Consider the following 18,697-nt stretch of genomic DNA (forward strand, 5'->3'; position numbering starts at 1 on the left):
ATTTTTTTTTTTAAGTAGCACATGACAGAAATTTTAAAATAAAATAAGAGAAATATAGTGGCTATGACTTCGAAATACCGACTTTTGCATCTTCCATTTTCTTCAACGAGATAAAAGTTTATTATTATTAGATTGTGAAAGGCAAAATAATTGTCTTCAGAATATGCTCAGTTCATTCCACTGCTGTAAATACCACAAATCAAGACTGTGTTATGGTGGCCTACCCAGAGGCATGAAAGCAGGACCAAAAAAGAGGTGGAAAATACTAAATGCTTTAGAGAAAGCAGTCACTAGTGGATTCCTGACATGATCTAAAATAAGCTGCGTGAGTAAAGGCGGATACAGAGGCAAATATACCTGTACAAAGCGGTATCTGTAACCTGTACAAAGCTGCACCTGTATCTCTGTAAGCAGACAGGGTGTTCCCTGCGCAGCAGCAGCGCTGTGGCGGCCGTGCCGCTGTGCCAGGCCGGCATGGAGGCAAATATACCTGTACAAAGCGGTACCTGTGACCTGTACAAAGCTGTACCTGTATCTCTGTAAGCAGACAGGGTGTTCCTGTGCCGGTGTGCCGGCGTGCCGGGCCGGCCGTGCCCGCTCCAGGGCCTGCTCCTTCCGGCGCACGGCGCGCTGCGGGCGGGGCGCGGCGCTGCCCGCGGTCGCCGCCGCGGACACGCCGAGCCGGCGCTGCCGCCCAGCGCTCCCGCACCGAGCCCTCCGCGCCGGGCATGGCTCTGCCCCCGCCCGCCGCTGCTGAGCCCTGCGAGGCCGAGGAGAGTTTCTGACCGCGCCCGGCAAACTCGGCGCCGCCGGGAAGCCCGGGGGCTGCCTGCAGCGCGCCCGACGCCCCGCTCGCTGCCGCACACAGGCGCGCTCCCTCGCCCTCGCCCCCCCGACTCCGCACGCCGTCTCCACCTCGCTCACACACACACGCGCGCACTCTGCCTCTCAGTCTCCCTTTACCCGTAGGTGAACCGATAGCCATTGAATGAGGACGAAAAGTTAAGAGATTAAACCAATATGAACCATCGTTGCTCGTAGCAGCGCCGTATCCAGAGCAGAACATTATCCAGCGAGCATCCCCAAAGGAATGGAGTCGGTAAAACAAAGGATTTTGACTCCCGGCAAGGAGGGATTGAAGAATTTTGCTGGAAAATCGCTTGGGCAACTCTACAGGTAAGACCGATTCTCTTATAGGATTCTACTTCCCAGGAAAATTTGGAAGGTTTTGGTAAGCGCCCGTTGCTGCAGGAGGTCGAAGGCTTTGAGGTTAGCGGTGGCAGGGTCGGAGCTGTTGCGACTCTGCTGGATATAATCTAGACCCTGGAAACTAGTGCTGAAGCTGCTCAATATGGCACCCTCGTAACTTCCCTAGCTGACTCGGAGATGGTGTCAGGAAAGATGCAGCAAAAGATTACCCCACCTTTCTTCTACAAAAACAGGATCCCATCTTGAAATCCTAATCAGGAGAGAGGAGCAACCTGTATTTTTGTTCCATCTTAATTTCCCAATGCACTCACAGGATCTTGCCCCCTGGCCTTAACAAATATATATTTTAAAAATTCTGGTTTTGATTAGTCTTGTCCTTTGTGTAATTCGTCGTCAGATGAAGGTAAACATGGAGATGTATAAATAATTGATATCTGAACGATTTTTTTTTCTCCTGAAGCTGAAACATATAGAGGAATGTGTTTAATTATTTATCCATCTGCCTTTAGAAGCATCTGCTTGTCCTATAAATTATATGCAGCTGCAATTGCTAAACTCAAAAGCATCACTCTTTTATATTTACGTGTGTAAAGAACATTTCTATCGCCTTCGAGCCCTGTGCACACAGATAAATAAACCCAGATTCTTGCATACCTACGAACTGCGTGCACGAAAGTTCACACATCGTTCTCCATCCAATCTGGTGACTTTAGTGACCTCCACAACGTTTGAGAATAGTCTGTAAAATTGAATAATTTTCGACTGTACCGTCTGCTAGAAATCACCACGAAATATTAGGTTTGGCTTGGAGTGTTTTGTTAGTTTGGTTTGGTTTTGGGTTTTTTATTTGGGGTTTTTGGTTTGGTTTGGTTTGGTTTTTTATGCTTGTTTGGTTTTTTGGTTTTGAGGGTTGTTTTTCCGAATTGCAGCTATAAGGTAACTGCGGATTTGTCTGCCCAGGGTAGGTCACGTAAAAATCTTTTTTCCATACCTATGCGGCAGTGCTGGGCACAGACACCAGGCTGTTTCACAGCATGAGTCACAACTTCTGCTGCCATTTTAAGGGAAGGGGACATATCAGTGAAGTGATATAGACAAAATTAAGGCTTCCATTTTCATAGGAAGTGTACCGTTAAGAAAAGCCAAAAACAAAATTAAAGTCATCAACAACGCAATTCATTTCCTACGGTTTTTGGTTATATTTAAGTAATTTTCAATAGTTGAAAATTATTATTAATAATAAAGGATAATCCAGAATAACTGCTTAAAATATAGTTTAGGAAATACACCCTTTTTTCGTTCTTAAAGACTCTACAACATTTAAATAAAACTATTATCTCTACTACTTGTAGTCACACAGTGAATAATGGAGAAACGGTGTTTGTATTTTCCAGCAAAACTCCGTTTGAATTCACACCTCGACTAACAAACGCGTGATTTGCTAATCTTTTTCAGCTCACGGCAATTAAGCACTTTGTTTACTTTTCTTAGAATCTAAACAATTTCCTTGCCTCTTACACATTGATTTCCTGCCTATTTCCGAAGACAAGACGCTCATCCAGGGAGAAAGCACTCCTACCCTTTATCCACACGAATGAATTTTGACCATAAACCCACGGTGGTTTATTTTATTCACAACTTTAACACATTTTTTAATGCCGCGATCTTTAAGCGTAGAAATAATATGCTCAGAAAAGAAAAATCGAGAGAATTTCAGCTGAGTCGTTTTTGGAGAAAATCCCTGTATTTTCTCCCGAACACGGATAACCTTTTAAGCCTTATTCTGCTAATGGTTACTGCCCTATCAGCCGGATGAGTTAACCTGAAAGAGATGCTCCTCCGAGTGAGAAAACACTTCTGCAGCAGAGCTGAGAGGCAGCGGTTGTGGAGACCAGAGTGTCCGCAAATGGTCACGTATTTGCTTCTCAGGACGACAAAATTGGTTAGCTTTTCTGATTTTTAAATATCTCAGTGATTTCACAAGATTTAGGGCTTCAGTGTGGGACATTTGCTCTATAAACCTAATATTCTTGCTACCGACACAGCATTGAAAAAGATTGTTTAAAAAATCTGAATGTTTCTAAATCACCTTTCGTGGTTTTTTCCGGCTGATTGGAAATAGCTGCAAACAACCATTTCCCTTCAGATTGTTCTCTAGGAGACACGATTTTCAAGTGAAACCGAGGCAGTGAGGGCAAGGAGCTGGTGCTTGGGGCTGCCCCGGGAAGGTTAAAGCCGCTAAGCGGTCACACGCTGCCAGCTGAGCCCCGAGATCTTGGGGAAAGCCTTCTGGTGATGCCAGCTCCCGGTCGTGTTTTCCCTCCCTGCATGTGACAGCCATTTTGCAAATCCAAAATAAATAGCAATATCGCCCTCTGCCCCTCGCTCCTCCCTCCCGTCTTTCTCTCCTGACATTTCTTTCGTTGGCAGAGCTGAAGCGAGGTGCACACCAAGATGACCCCTTGGTGTTTGTGGTGCAGCAGGGAGGTGACAGCACCTCCAGGAGCCTGTTGGTGTTCCTGCGCCTCTTGGGCTGCCCAACATGGCGCCTCTGCAGTGCTTACAGATGATGTCTTCTTGAGGCGCCCTACATATTTCAGCAGAAGTCTTTAATGATAGATGAGCAATTCCCAGCTAGAGCTCCTCCCTGGGCTGCTGCGGAGGGGTGGCGGGGGGAGCTGGGGATGACTAATCGTGACTCCCACAGGTCACCGCTAAGGAGCAGTTGAAGGTGAACGGGAAGCAAGGAATAAATCCTCAAATCGATCTCCAAGCCAAAGGAGCGAGGGGAGCGGTGAATTTAAGCCTCCAGCTCCCCGAAACTGTCGTGCCTTCAGGCGGCCAGGCCTTGACTTTCCCTTCTTGTGTCGGACAGAGTCCTAGAGAAGAGGCAGAAGCCCGGGGACACCATCGAGCTGACGGAAGATGGAAAGCCCATGGAAGTGCCCGAGAAGAAAGCCCCGTTGTGCGACTGTACCTGCTTCGGGCTGCCCCGGAGGTACATCATTGCCATCATGAGCGGACTGGGATTCTGCATTTCCTTCGGGATCCGATGTAACTTGGGAGTGGCCATCGTGGATATGGTCAACAACAGCACCATACACCGAGGAGGAAAAATTATAAAAGAGGTGGGAACTTTTCCCTCGTAAATCCCACATCCTCCCCAGTACAACTCTCAGTCAAACACCTCAACACAGCCGGGACGGGCTCTGGATGGTTTCATGGTATTTCCCCCACCCGAGCCCCGATGCTCCCGGTCCCTCCCCTGCCGGCCCCGCCGCTGCCCTTCGAAGGACGGAAATCCCGTTCTTGACGCAGAAACAATTTCTACCGATTATTTCTACTTTTTCATTTCAGTTCCTAGCCCTAGTTTGTGGTATTACTGTGCGTACAATTCGCCCCCCGCCGTGTCTTTCCCACACAGCCTTAAAAATCGCAGATATCTCCTAAAATAAACGTAGGGTATGGGAGAAGGAGAGCATCGAATAAGGGGCTGTTAGCGGGTGCATCTCGTCGTAAAGGAGGCGGGGAGGTTTTGCAGGAATATTTGAAAACACCGGGGTGAATTTGTTTTGACAAAAGGCGTTAAATGATAAGAGCCGCTTTAAAGCGAGCTAAAGCGTGGCGAGAAAGATGCCGCAAACGCAGATGAGTCTTAAACACCCAGATCCACAGAGGAACCCTTACGGCTCGCTGTCCGCTCGGGCAAGAGGCGAGAGCGGGCTGGCTGCTGGCCGGCAGGGCTGTGTGTGTGAGCCCGAGCTGCCGGCTCTGCCCGGCTCTGCCCAGCCTGCCCAGCCGGCCCGGCCGTGCCTCGCTGGGCGGCTCAGGGCACTCGGGGGTCCGGGGAGGCACGGGCGGTGCCGGCTCCATTGCTGTGGCTGGGTTTGTTTGCTGCTCTGGCCGGCAGCCGGGCGTTTGCCGTGAGGGGCTGGGGCAGAGTCCGGCGCCGGGACCCCCTCGACGGCACCGCGGGTGAAAGCTCCCAAGCGGCACAATTACAGCCTTCCTCTTGTCTTTCTCTCTGTCTGTCCCGGTCCTCCTTGCATTGGAAGAAAGCGAAGTTTAATTGGGATCCTGAAACAGTCGGCATGATCCACGGCTCTTTTTTCTGGGGATACATAATCACCCAGATCCCCGGAGGGTACATCTCCTCGCGGCTGGCAGCGAACAGGTAACAGCGCCGAGGGCCGGGCTGCGGGCGGGGCGGGGGCCGAGCTCGGGGCGGTGCGGCCGGGGCTGCCCGGAGCCGGCCCCGCTGGAAGGCACGGTCCCGGGAAGGGACGGAGCGCTTGTGTGCGACCCGGGAGCTCCGCTGCCCCGGGGTATGGCTCACCCTCCTGCCAGCCCCCCCCGCTTTTGCGGGGGATGCCTCATGTTGGTTTCCTTTTCCCTTAGACAGTCACTTAAGGAGGTTGTGACAACGATATTCAAACAACACGTATTCAGACGCAAATTCAAAGATTCATTATTTCATCAAAGCTTGAGAGGTTGTGTTTTTTCTTTTTTTTTTCTTTTTTTTCTTTTTTTTCCCTGTGACTGAATTAAAGAATTTTATTATTTTTGTTCTAATGAAAAGGGAAACCGTCAGCAGGAATTTTTCATTTAAGCATAAATGAATTTAGAATGGTCGAAAAACATGCTTAAATGAGACTTCCACAATGAAAAGCAAGTGCAGATGGTCCGGGGACTTAAGGACTCGTTTCTATGGTGTCTGGCAATTTTTCAAGCACCCAGGGTGCGATTCTACCTGTTAATTAGATCCACTGAGTATTCGAGACACATGAGGCTTTCACATCCCTGCTTAATGCCACAGGCTCATCGTTTGCAGAAGCAGCAAAGGTCCTAGTGCCACTCTTCAAACCAGTACCGCACTAAGTGCAAATGGATACTAAACCCAGCCATATATACCTTTAACTCTTCTCAGGAGTGGGCGACATGAAAGGTAGGGCTGGATGGGCAGAGAGGCTTAGCCTGATGAACAAGATGGCTTATGTGTGCTTGAGACTGAGAGGAAGGAGAGAGTGCGGCTGAAGCAAAAAATGGTGGTCTCCTCAAGATAAATAGCTTTTAGACAGATCTACAGTGGAAACGAGTATTTACAAACAGAGAGATGCTCTGTAACGGAGAAAACACTAACATACTGCCCTTAAAAACAAATAAATCAAAACATACAGTTTTTAAAGTGGGGTGTCCATTTTCTTTCTGTTTACAAGTGCCATCTTTCTGATAATGGTTCAGAAATTTAAAAGACTTTTTCACATAGCCATTAATAGCCGTTTAAAGGATTATTTCTCTTTTATCCCTCCTTTAATCATTTTTGCGTCTTTACGCAGTCTGTAACTACTAAGGTTTAATTGGAGTTTTGGTCGAGTAAAGGCTGCAGAATCTGACCCAGAGAATCAAAAGCTGTCTTCATTCACCCAAACAACATCAGAAAAGCCATTTGAACCAATTCAGATGTAAAGTGATGCAACTACAGAGATTTGCAAGACAATGGTGGGGACATTGTCAGGAAAAGTCATTAGTAGAAGCACACTAGTTGTCATGCCGAATCTGATTTTTCTCTTCTTCACAAACATTCACATTTATGACAGTAACTGAGGACTACTCCAGTTAAGGTAGGTGTATTTTTTCTGGTTAGGTATTATTTCTGTGGAAGCACTTCACGACTCAGGTGTATTGTATCATTACCAGGCATCTCACTGCCTAAATATTCTGTAGGGAACCCAGATTACTCGGGGTAGGCGCCCCAAGTGGTGTGATGAAACTCCTTCTTTTCTTCTTGTGTTTTTCACAACCAAGCCAGTGGCTGTAACTGGACTTGTGATACTTTTCCCACTGGGAGACTGATGATTATCTGTCTAGAGCCTATGAACCTTTCAAAGATTCAGATACCATTATGGTACTGCTGATACTTGCAGTGCTTTTCACATTTCATCAGTCTTTTGGGGAATAGGTATAAATGCTGATAAACTTGTGGCTACAAAAGGATCCAGTCGATCACATGACATATTAAACTTTTGGTTGACTGAATTCTGTTCAATACATGACACTTGAATGCAAGGTAACATCAGAGAGGGAAGGAACACTGAAAAATAGTCTCACCGAGAGGGATCTTAAGCCATGTGGGACTAGAAACACATCACAAGCTTCCAGCATGACGCTCTACTAAAGCAATCAGTGTAATCCTAGAATGTTTACTTTCCTTTGTTTAGTGCAATGAGTGTATTTAAGGCAATGACGTTGACCTTGGATTTTTGTGTGTAATTTGGACTCATTCATATTAGTATGGGTGTTGAAAAATTAGAGATTGCTTTAGAGATCTTTAACTGCTTCAAAAATGGGAATATGAAGTGATGCCTAGTGAAAGAAGCAGCAAGAACTATGTATTCAGGATACATGTATATAAAAAGATTACTAGGAGGTAATCTGATTGTAAGTATGCATAATAATTCCACTGGAAAAATTGCTTGGTCCTCTGGAAAGAGATGACAAGAATCAGCAAATGACAGCCTTCCAAATGAAAAAAAAAGCTTAAATAGTAATAATAGTGACTACCCACCACTGGTTCAACCAGAGAAATTATGTTGTAGTGTTTTTCATTGTGTTTTAAATTCCTATAATAGAAGTTATGTTTTAGCTATTGTGAAATGTTTGCAGTAGAGGGATAATTAAGTTAAATATAAGGGGTAAACAAGTGTTAAGGGCTGCTGCCATGTTGAATTTCATGCTACATGGTCCTATGAGTAAGCACATGTTTTGTTTATAATCTAGAAATTTAAAAATTTAATTCAAATTAATATTCCCTATTTCACATTCATGCTAGTGCAGCTGTCTGTGAATAAACTGCCTGCTGTGCTGTCACACACATATGGGAAGGTGTGAAAATGTATTCAGTTTTATCACCTCATCTCAAGATAATTTGAGTATCATTATATTTTAAACTTCTGATATGCCCTTTAAATATCCTTTATGTTGGAAATCTATAACAAACCCCTTGCCCTGCCAAAAGCAGTACTAAAATGCTATGGCAGCATTTCCTTACTGATTTCCTAAGTGAACTATTTAAACATTTACTGTAAATCAGGAAAGATTCTTTGAAATTAATAGGGCATTGTTAGATTATGCAATAGAGAATCAATTCCCAATGCAGCTATATATTTAAAATAGAAATGCCAGTTTTGACTGTATGTGCCAAGCATTTTTTTAAAAGTAAGTCTGCAATAATCACAGGCTACTTTTTATAAAACAAAGCTGAGTAACCATTTTAGCTCATTTGTGTACACTCAAATATTAGAACCTTCTGACACAAAGAGACCTAAATGGCAGAATAGAATGCCAATTTTTTAACAATTAAAATCACCTATGGTAATGACATATATTTCGTATTATCTGTCAAAGCTCAAATCCTGGATGTAGTCACATTAAAAATTGTAACTACATGACTATACTACATTTCTCTACAATGTAATTATCTCTCATCTATGCTGAACTCTTAATCATTGTCATTCTAATCTGAATGAAACTACAAATTCACTTCAAATTAATCTTTGTTTCTCAATTGTCATTCTTCTTGTTATCAAATACTAAATCCTTCCTCCCAGCAAGTAATCTGATAGGATTATTTGTATGAATAAAATGAATGATATTTCAGACGACTGTCACTGCATCTTGTCTCAGAGTCCCACAGATTTTCACTGAAACTGTCATTAGCACATAGGTGAAATCAGAATCTCTCTAACTTGGCCTTAATGACAACAAGCATAAAAATTTAAGGTAAAGTGTTGGTTTAGAAATGCAAGGTAGAAAGATGTCCGGAAGTCCATATCTTTACATTTATCTATATTAAAAAGAGAAATTGTTCCATTCTTTTAGCAGGTAGGCATATTGTGTTTTCTGATTTGCAAACAGTGATTAATTCACAGCATGAGCAGGGGATTAGTGGATGATTAAACAAGTGCCAATTTCTGAACTTTTGAGGACTTAAGATGACCTTGCATTGTGAGGGAAATCCCCCCAGAGCTGCACTTGCCAACCTCACCTTTCATATTCAGTCCAAAATCCTGCAGACTGAGCTGGTCTCTGATCCCTGGCACTGGTGTGGGGCTCATCTGTTTTCAGGCAAAGAAACCAATATTGCACAAAAACCCCCAAGCTGATTTTGTCACCCTACTGCATTGCAGACTCTTTGAAGTACCAGTCTTTCCAAGAAGGGGACTGGGGAAACTGGTAGCTGGTACTGCTGCTCCCTCTGCCATATGGTTCAGGGTCCTTCCATTTTTCTGTCATGAATGATGAAGCTGTTTTCACAATTTAATGATGCAACAAGGGATTTAGATGGGGGTTTTGCTTGATAAAAGGGGGCCTCAGATGTGTGACAAAAATTAATAATGTATCCAAGCCCTTATTATACTAGATTAGATGGCGGGAGGTCGGCTTTTACATATTAATGCTTCATGAAGGGCTTATAATAGGATTTAGTATGAAGAGCACAGAGACACATCCCCCTCCTCCCATATACACATATGAATGAAAATAACCTGGTTTATCTTGATTTAAGAAAGCCAAATAAAGCTGTTATACTATGGCTTCTGGCCACAGACTGTTTTTAAAGAGGTTCAGTTTCAGGCAATTCTCCTATGAAGGATGTTCAGCCTAGAGCTGGTGCTTGGAAATAAGTGTTCATCTCTAATGGCAAAGGTAGATTATTCTCTCTGGTTTTTTGGGTGGCTGAGTTTATATACCACTCCAATATTCATGGCACAATCCCAGTTTTGCTAGCCCTGTTTTGTGCAAATTAAAGGTCCGATTCAGTGTTTTTTTAACCACTACATTCTGTGTATCATTTAGGAAAACATAAATTGTCAGGGTGAGCATTTCAGACAACTATGTTGTCTGTAGCATTTCAGGGTTATGTTTACAGCAGGGGGATCACCAGAGTCATTGGAAAATGAGCCTGTACTAGACATAAGCCAGAATGACTATGTATGCCATAGAATAGCTAAAACATTTCTCCCCTTAATGTCTCCCCCATAAGTTACTTGGTTAATTTGAAATACATAAACATAAGTAAAAGTCATCCCAAGCAGGGTTATTATCACCGAAGGGGTATTGGGACAGCCAAAGGTGGTACAGAGACTCTATCATCAGAAGGCATGAAAAGACACTTTATAATTAGAAATCCACAGTTCTTATAGAAACAGTGGTGGACCTAGGACCTGATTGGCCTTTAGGAATCTTCTCTCACATTATTGGTGAAGTATGAATAGCACACTCTGGAGAACCATATCTATAAACAATGGTTACAGAAAGAGAGATAGTAATTGTTTGAATTCTTTCTCTGAGTTTTCTCACAGCTTCTCACAGTTTTCCAGGAAAATCCTGGGACAGCTATGTCTCTCTCTGTTCAGAGGATGTGTGATTACCCCAGGGTTATCAGAGTGATTACAGACTGAAAAAGACAACTAGACTAAGACAAATATTATTTGAATTATTTAGGTTATGAGGAAATGAACAAGTGAGATGATAGGTATATAATTTTAAAAAAATCAATACAAGTAGTGTAAGTCTTCCAAATGAGTGGCTACTCAGAGTTTGCAGTCAAGAAGATGAATATGAAGAACAGCTGAAAATGCATATGGAACTGCTGAAAAAAAAATAAATTAAAAAATCACACTATTATCAAGCAAAAATAATATTTTCAGAGTCAGTAAGAGCACAGTTTATGTTTACATACATTGGAAGCAGGCAAACCATCATTAATGGTGCTTAACTTTTAGCTTTCAAGGCACCTCATGCAAGACTGTTATAGGCTAGAATGTTATTTTCTCTGGTACTGAGAAGCAGCTGTATAACACTACATTGACAAATGTGGAATTTTGGAACTAATTAAATACAGAAGGGAAGTAATCCTCAAGACACAAAAGGCAGAGAACCAAATCCTTGACTAGTTTTTTAAGACTAAATCTAAAATTTTCAGAATTTAGCCCTACATAGCCCTACAAGAGTAGAGTTATGTTTGAAATTTGAACTTATTTTTTGCATTCCATCCTCCATTGATGAAAATCCTTTGAAATCCTTATCTGTATAAAATGCGCTACACAGTTTTCATAGAATTACACCAGATACTTTCAGAAAATCCTAGGATGGTTTGGGTTGGAAAAGACCTTAAAGATCACCCCATTTGAACCCTTTCAGGACAAGCTGACAAAGAAAATTGTTATTTATTAGGATTATATCATCCAGATATCTCAGTGCTGTCAAATAACTTGTCCCCAGGTCTCTTCTAGTACTGAGTTTCCACAAATCCTTACTGCATTAACAGTGGTATGTAATAAATAAAACTGTCTCTGAAACAAAACCCAGGGATGCTTCTGAGCATTAATTGCATGCACTCTGTGCAACTGGTATCCTTAATCACCTCTACTTGGTTTGTTACTTCAGTCCAAAACAATTTGTACACCCAGTTTGATGCACCAAAATGTTATTTAGGCTGGTTGCATAAAAACACTAATGTCACTGTCATTTTGCTCTGAAGGAATATGCCTTTGCTCTGAGCAGTCCTGATACAATCAGGATAAATCAGAAAACCCTCCAAAAAGCAGTACAGATGTCCAGCTTTTGAGTCCAGCGTAGTAGTTATCCTCCCAAAAAACTCCACAAAACATTTTAAAATTAAACCTACAGATGATTCCTTTGATAAGTGTGTTATAGATCTCTAAATCAGCAGAGAGAGTTGAACCACAGCCTAAGCCCTGCATGTTGGTAAGGTGATTTGAATGAAACAGTCCTGGTTTGAAACATTATTTAGCAGATTACATATTTAAAGAGCAAGCTGTCCTAAAGCTAATGAGCTAGACGGAATGAGTCACAGCTTTCTCTAGACATATATGGATATAATGAGTTGTAAAACAAAACCGCAGGTTGAGACCTTCCCCAGCTGAATTCAGACAGGAAAAATAGAGGATTGGTAGAGTGAGCAAATGAATGAAGAAAAAAAGCAAGACAAGGTGTAGAGGATCTAATTTGCTTAGTAATGCAAAAGAAAAAAAATAGGATTGAGGTTGTGGAAACTCAAGAGATTAAAGCCATTAAAATAAAACAACATGGGTAGAAGACATATACTGGATATATGAAGTAAAAAGTTGGAAAGGAAAAACTACTAAGTAGGGCAAATGCTTGTAACTTCTCAGATGGAAACTGATCCGTTTATGAAAGTATAATGTGATGCACTTGCTGGTAAGAACAACAATTTGAATTTAGTGACCCAGGATTCTTTTGCATTTGGCATCCATTCCAACAATGCTGTCATCCAACAGTGCCCAAGTTCTTATAAAATACACATTGACACATCAAAAACCAGGCAAATTGCAAACAAGCAGTGGAAGGCGCACCTGAAAACTGTTTGTGGTCTTGGTATGAGTCAGTGACATCAGCAGGGTTTGAAGAAGGCAGAAATGTAAAGGACTTCTTCTGGCTTGCTGGTACACATGGACTTAATCTTTGCATGGCATTTCACATTGGTGCATGATCCAGTCCCTCGTATCTCTCTTTTGCTAAAAGCCTCATGAATATTTTGGGATTTTTTTAATCTTCCAACCTGGCAGATCAAACCATAAATTGAGGTCATCAAAATGCACATGTTGTCTATCAAAGTCTTAGAAGGCCCTCATTACACCTGATATAGGTAGAGATATGCTTTGTAAGGAGGGAAATGTTCAGTGTTAACCACTGAAACTTCTGTATGTTCAAAGAAAAATCTAAGTTAAGAAGTTAATCACAAATTGTCATTGCCAGCAACATTTACAGAAGAAAAGATTCTGAAAAGCTGCTGTGAGCCCACGGACATTCCAGTTAGCTCCTGTCTTGCTTCTTTCTAGGCACTGTGTTTTACTGGAAAAAAGGAAGCATTTAATACAGCATTGAGCCTTGCAGTTCCTTTCAGGCAAAATATTATTTGGATTGTATGAAAATACAACATAAGCATGTTGTGTTGCTACCTTTTGCTGGATAAGGTATGTCACAGATGAAAGACAGTAGGTAGAGTCCAAGTAAAAGAGTACATTTTAGAAACGTTGAGCTGACAGAAGAGACTAAAAAGTCACATTATGTGATACATATGCTGCTGCTGCATGAGGACTCTCCCAAACAAGCACTGTTCAAGAAAGAACAGCAAAGGAGAGTCAAAACCCAGCTTAAGTTTTTATACATGTTTCATAAAATAAGTCTTTGTTCAACATATTTCATGTGATTTCTGTAAAGAAAATGGCAAACCAACTCACCAGCTTGAATCCAAATAAATTCCATTTTTTAAATAATGGCAGGTTTTTTTCCTCTAATCTTTAAACTAGTTTGGGAAAACTTCCCAAGAAAGCTCATGTTTTCAATCCTCTTTATTTTCCACCCTATTTACCTAACAAATTTACCTAACAAGTTTGTAACTATGACTAGGGAAAATGTTTTATCATTGTTTATAAATCAAATATTTGATCAATACACATACTTCATCCAATGAAAATGATGTTCTCTAGAATATGATCTATATTCACGTGAAAATGTCAAATCAGAGGTTTTTCTTTTTCAGAAAAGAACATGGATTACATTTTCCATAGGTTTTTATTTACAGTTAGAATAAACCAATATATAATATTTTGAATTTATTTTATTATAGTGATGCAAAATGCTTTCACACACATCCACACACAGCCTCCCCCACCCTATGATTCCCTAGAAAACTAACAAAATAATCCAATGTTCCTGTTCAGTAGATAGGAAGTAGTAGATATTTCTTCCATTAAATGATGATCAGTGGCACTTTGGAGGGAAAAAACTATTAAGTAGCAGTCCTGAATTAATTTGCTATGGAAGCCATTGAATACTTTCTATACTTTTGTATTTTTCAATGCAAATCTGTTTAAATAGTGTTTTGTAGTTATAAGTGACCAAGACTTACTGTTCTTCAATTATTTTGAATCTTAATGAAATTGTGTTAACAATTCACTGATACAGCATATATTTACACATCTTAAAACTCCAGCATTTTCTTGTTTAAATAAATGTTTAAAAATTGGTTTTAAATATACAGAGTTACTTTTCAATCTTTTTTAAAGGACAAATGTAGTTAAGGTACTTCAGCTTCATATGCTTCAGAAAAGACTCATTCAATATCTGTAAGTTTCATTTTCTCAAGGTGACTTTGCTTATTCAGAGAATAATCAATAATCGTGGAATTTATCAAATATATTGAAAAGTAACAAAAATAAAAATACAGGAGGCTCAGATGAGGAATTGATTCCACCACGTACACATCTAAAAGGGCCTTTAGTTTTATAAATTCTTTGCAGCAATTTTGATTCCCAGTCACTGGGGTAAAGGGATGCCTCTAAGGAGGACGCCTGACGTGCAGATCTCCTGTATGTAACTGGATATGGCATCCATCTGTCTGGCACTCAGCACTTGAAGTGCCCTGTGCTCAGCTCACTTTTTGAGCTGACTCTGCTTCCAGCTGTGTAACAATATCTGTAACACACTGCAGAATGCTCATGTAATGTGAATTTCCTGACAAAGGTAGATGGGAATAGTGCTGCAGCACAGATGCAGAGATTAGAGATCTATAAATACGCTTATTTTTCTTTTGCTTAGAAGAGAAAAATGATCCAATTGACTTGGAACCCAAACAGGTTAAATCCCCTTGCAACCTCATTCCATTCTAAGCACTTCTCCTGTGCTGTCAAAGTAATTTTCTTTCTCTTCTCCCATCCCAAATGTCTCACATTCAAATATGATTTTGCTATTATTACTACTTATATTACAGGAGGATTAAGTCACAGTTCCTGACCTTTGAGGCCAGTGTCAGCAAAACACTGAAGATGAATGTTAGATTCTGATTTTTGGGACTGCATCTACTCAGTCTAGAAATAGATAAGTAAAGCATAATTTTTTTTTTCAGGACTGCTTCTGGTCACTTATGAGACCAGAATATATTGGGGTTTTTCCCCTCTCCTTGACATAATACTACTGTATTTATTGTCTTCTTCTGTATATGTTTATTTTCTTCCAGATATAGTTGAACAGTTGCTGATTCTGAATCAGAAAGGAATTTTTTGCAAGGCTAGGGGCTTCTGAAGACATGTCATGACATTTTAATTCCAACCTAATGCAAGAGCCAGGAATTAAGGCAGTGTCAATGGTTTTGCCTGCTTTATCTCTGTGACATAACTCACTTTTCCCAGAGTTTACCCTCAATCTGCTAAAGCTCTTACTTTGTGCCATGGCTTTAAAACCTTTCACGGGGTTTGGAGTGTGCCCAGAATGAAATGGATTTTCAAGGATACCTCTGCATGGAAGTGCAGCCACATGGATTTCCAGGGCTGAGCCCAGCCCAAGGGACACTCTGCAGCAAGGCTTGGCTCACTGCAGAGCCCAGCTTTGGAAACACAACTGAAGAGAGGCACCACAGGGCGTGGCAGCTTTAAATATGTGTGTCCAATGAGGGCCACAGCTCTCCACTCAGAGTGGCATCAGAACATCAAACTGGTGCTTTTACAGAAGTGCAGTGGGGTGTGGGGAGGAACAAACACTCCTAAACAAGCTGGAAACTGTGTTTTGCAGGGAGCTCTATCTGTCTGAGAATGAACATTAACCATCAGTGCGTATGACAGTGGAACCACACACACATTTAATTTGCCATGACAACATAAGAAATCTAAGCTTTCTAACCCATTGCTGGAGTTAACATTGTAGAAAAATTGAGCGAGGTGCAGAAATTAAACATAAAGGGTCAGAAATCACTAGCTTAATAGACAGAAAAAAATTTAAGCAAAAAAAAAAAGATTACATAATTTGAGGGTTTGATGTGTGAGTCAGCAAAATAGTGTAGAAATGCCCTAGGAATAATCAGAATGTTCCATTTCCTAACTAAATATATTCAAATGTGAGCTGCATTCAAATATATTTTGATTGACTGTAGCTCAAACTCATTTTTACTTGATCTAAATAATAATAAATACTGCTAAGTGAGATATTGAAAGCAATAAAACAGTAAGGTTTTACAAAAAACAGCACTATATCTCAATATTTTTTAGGTAGAATTTAGTATTTATGGAAATAAACCTAAGAAGATTAAAGAGCCCAAAAGAGAAATACTTATGATATTTATGATTGTGCACTGAGAGATACAAAGCAAATATAGGAAGATTTATTTACTCTTGATTAAGAGTTATAGAGGAAATGGACTCACTAAAATAGCCATGCATGACATCACTTTTAGTAGAGACTCACAAACAGCATAAAAAAGCCATTTCTTGCAATAATAATAATAATAATAATAATAATAATAATAATAATAATAATTTAACTTGTTCTACTTTTAAATCCTTAGGTTTTTGGGGAGAGGGAGGAAATCACTCTTAAAAAGCATAGTTCAGAAAGAATTGACTCACAAGTGACGCTGCGGAATTTTTCATCGTCTACACCCTGATGTAACTGAATGCTCACCTGTACTTTTGTGTCTAAATACAGGCAAGATTTTAATCTGGAAGAAGCATGTCTCTGACCATTCCTTCAGTTACATTTTCCTTTGTCTTCTAGAAGGAATAGACTCAAGGAAACAGCTTCTCTTCAGTAAACATGAGAACAGAGGCAATTCTGGGAAACACAGCTTTCAGTTTTGGGCAAATTGAAGCTGACTTCAGATACAGGATCACAAAACTTTCCTTGAAGAAACAGTTACCTTAAGCAACAATTTTGCAAATCTTAGCCTTGTAAAGAGATGGCAGTTTATAATATTCTATCTTCACATGATTTTAACAGAACAGGACACCACTGGAGTTTATGCAAGCATAAGGAGGTATTAAATTGTAAGGAAATGAAGTGCATGTAGTTTTGGAGTAGAAACTTACACATTAAGAAATCAAGAGTAGAAGACAATTTAGGTCAAAATAGTCCTCACAGTGCAACACAATCACATGTCCAGTCAGTCCCAGCAAATGTATTGAACATGCTGACAAGCAAAGCCAGAAATATGCTGTACAGACAGCTAAATATTGTTTAACTTGATATAGACATCAAAGGGAACACAATTAGGAGATGAGATTTAGGGCACTTTAGCAAAGATTTCTTACCATGACCTTTAAAATGTGTCAAATAAAAGTGGCATATACTCAGTTCGCTATTTCAAGATTTGTTTCAGACTGTGATTCTAAATACAGAATGTGGAATATTGTGTCTTTGAGGAGAATTTTCATCCTGCATCTTTAGCCCAAGGTTTGTTTCTCAATGACTTATGGCACTGTACCAGTTTCTGAAGAACACAAGTGAAGGTCAAAGGTTTCTGTCAAATCAGTTCCACATCAGATACTGTGATGTCATATGTCATCAGATTTATATTTGCATTAGATAGCTTGAGAAAAAAAAAGAGACACAGTAATGCTGGGAAAAGATTTCCTCCTACAAGAGGTGGATATTAATCAAATCAAATAAAATTCAGTCAAATCAGTGGAATTGAAAATGAATCACCACTTCATGCATTTATTTAGACTTTGTAATGTGCTTTATTTCAAATTAGGATGCTGTGGAATCAAAATGAGCAATTTTCAGTGAGTAGCCTCTGAAAAAGCAGTAGTAAGAATTATCTGGTTTCTGCAGATATGTGTTTCCAGATTAATTATCTCTTGTGTCTAGGAAAATCCCAGCTCTAAAATTCTTCCCGATGCTTTCGGCCTGTATGAAAGTCAATTCTCTTCTGCTTTTTAAGGAGTAAATGTGTGGTGTCACTTTCTTACAATTAAGACACATGAGACACTCTTTTACTGACCATCTGTTTTAGCACACCCTTTGGAGACAAACTCTGGTTTTGTTTCCAGAAGGCGGAGAATTCAATCAGATTTGGTTGAAATTAGTGTGAAAATTAAAGTGGGTGTTTATACTGAAATTAATATCTATACGTGTGATTTCATAAGATATATTTCCTTAGGAAATTATGTTAAGTAGATAAACACATCCGTGTTTGGTGTGGGTCTTTCCAGACAGATTATTACACAAGATGGAAGTAGACACTTACCCAGTGCAGTCAGTATATTCCCCATATAAAGAACACATGTAGGGAATATTTATATTGATATATGAGCACATGCAGAATAAGTCACTTGGGACAGCACTGAAGTCTCTTACTTTCCCCTTTTTGCTGCTTTTGCAGAGTGTTTGGTGCTGCTATACTGCTGACATCTTCCCTCAACATGCTAATACCATCTGCAGCCAGGGTGCACTATGGATGTGTCATCTTCGTTAGGATCTTGCAGGGCCTTGTAGAGGTATGCAAAATTGTAAATCAACTAGTAAATGTAATAGGTATTTGTTAGTCTTTAGCTAGCAACTGTAGCTTTGGATGGAAGATAGAAATGGTTTTAAATTTATTACTGATTTTGAATATAAAGGATTTCAATATATGAATTATTGCTATTTGATTTTCCTTCAGCTATAAAATGTC

The 18,697-nt window shown here is 40.5% G+C and overlaps 1 protein-coding gene across 1 annotated transcript in view; it reads left to right on the forward strand.

The window, feature by feature from the left end:
• The first annotated feature begins 702 nt into the window (after positions 1-702).
• Positions 703-18,697, forward strand: part of SLC17A6 (solute carrier family 17 member 6) — a 28,863-nt gene continuing 10,868 nt past the window's right edge. Inside the window, exons 1-4 of the mRNA XM_039725081.1 lie at positions 703-1,176; positions 4,085-4,337; positions 5,265-5,383; positions 18,407-18,521. Coding sequence (XP_039581015.1) covers positions 1,091-1,176; positions 4,085-4,337; positions 5,265-5,383; positions 18,407-18,521 — 573 coding nt within the window. The 5' untranslated portion in view covers positions 703-1,090. The remainder of the gene's footprint in view (positions 1,177-4,084; positions 4,338-5,264; positions 5,384-18,406; positions 18,522-18,697) is intronic.

The sequence above is a fragment of the Passer montanus genome, unplaced genomic scaffold (genome assembly GCF_014805655.1).
Source record: "Passer montanus isolate IOZ18808 unplaced genomic scaffold, ASM1480565v1 scaffold54, whole genome shotgun sequence".
Taxonomy (NCBI): Eukaryota; Metazoa; Chordata; class Aves; order Passeriformes; family Passeridae; genus Passer; species Passer montanus.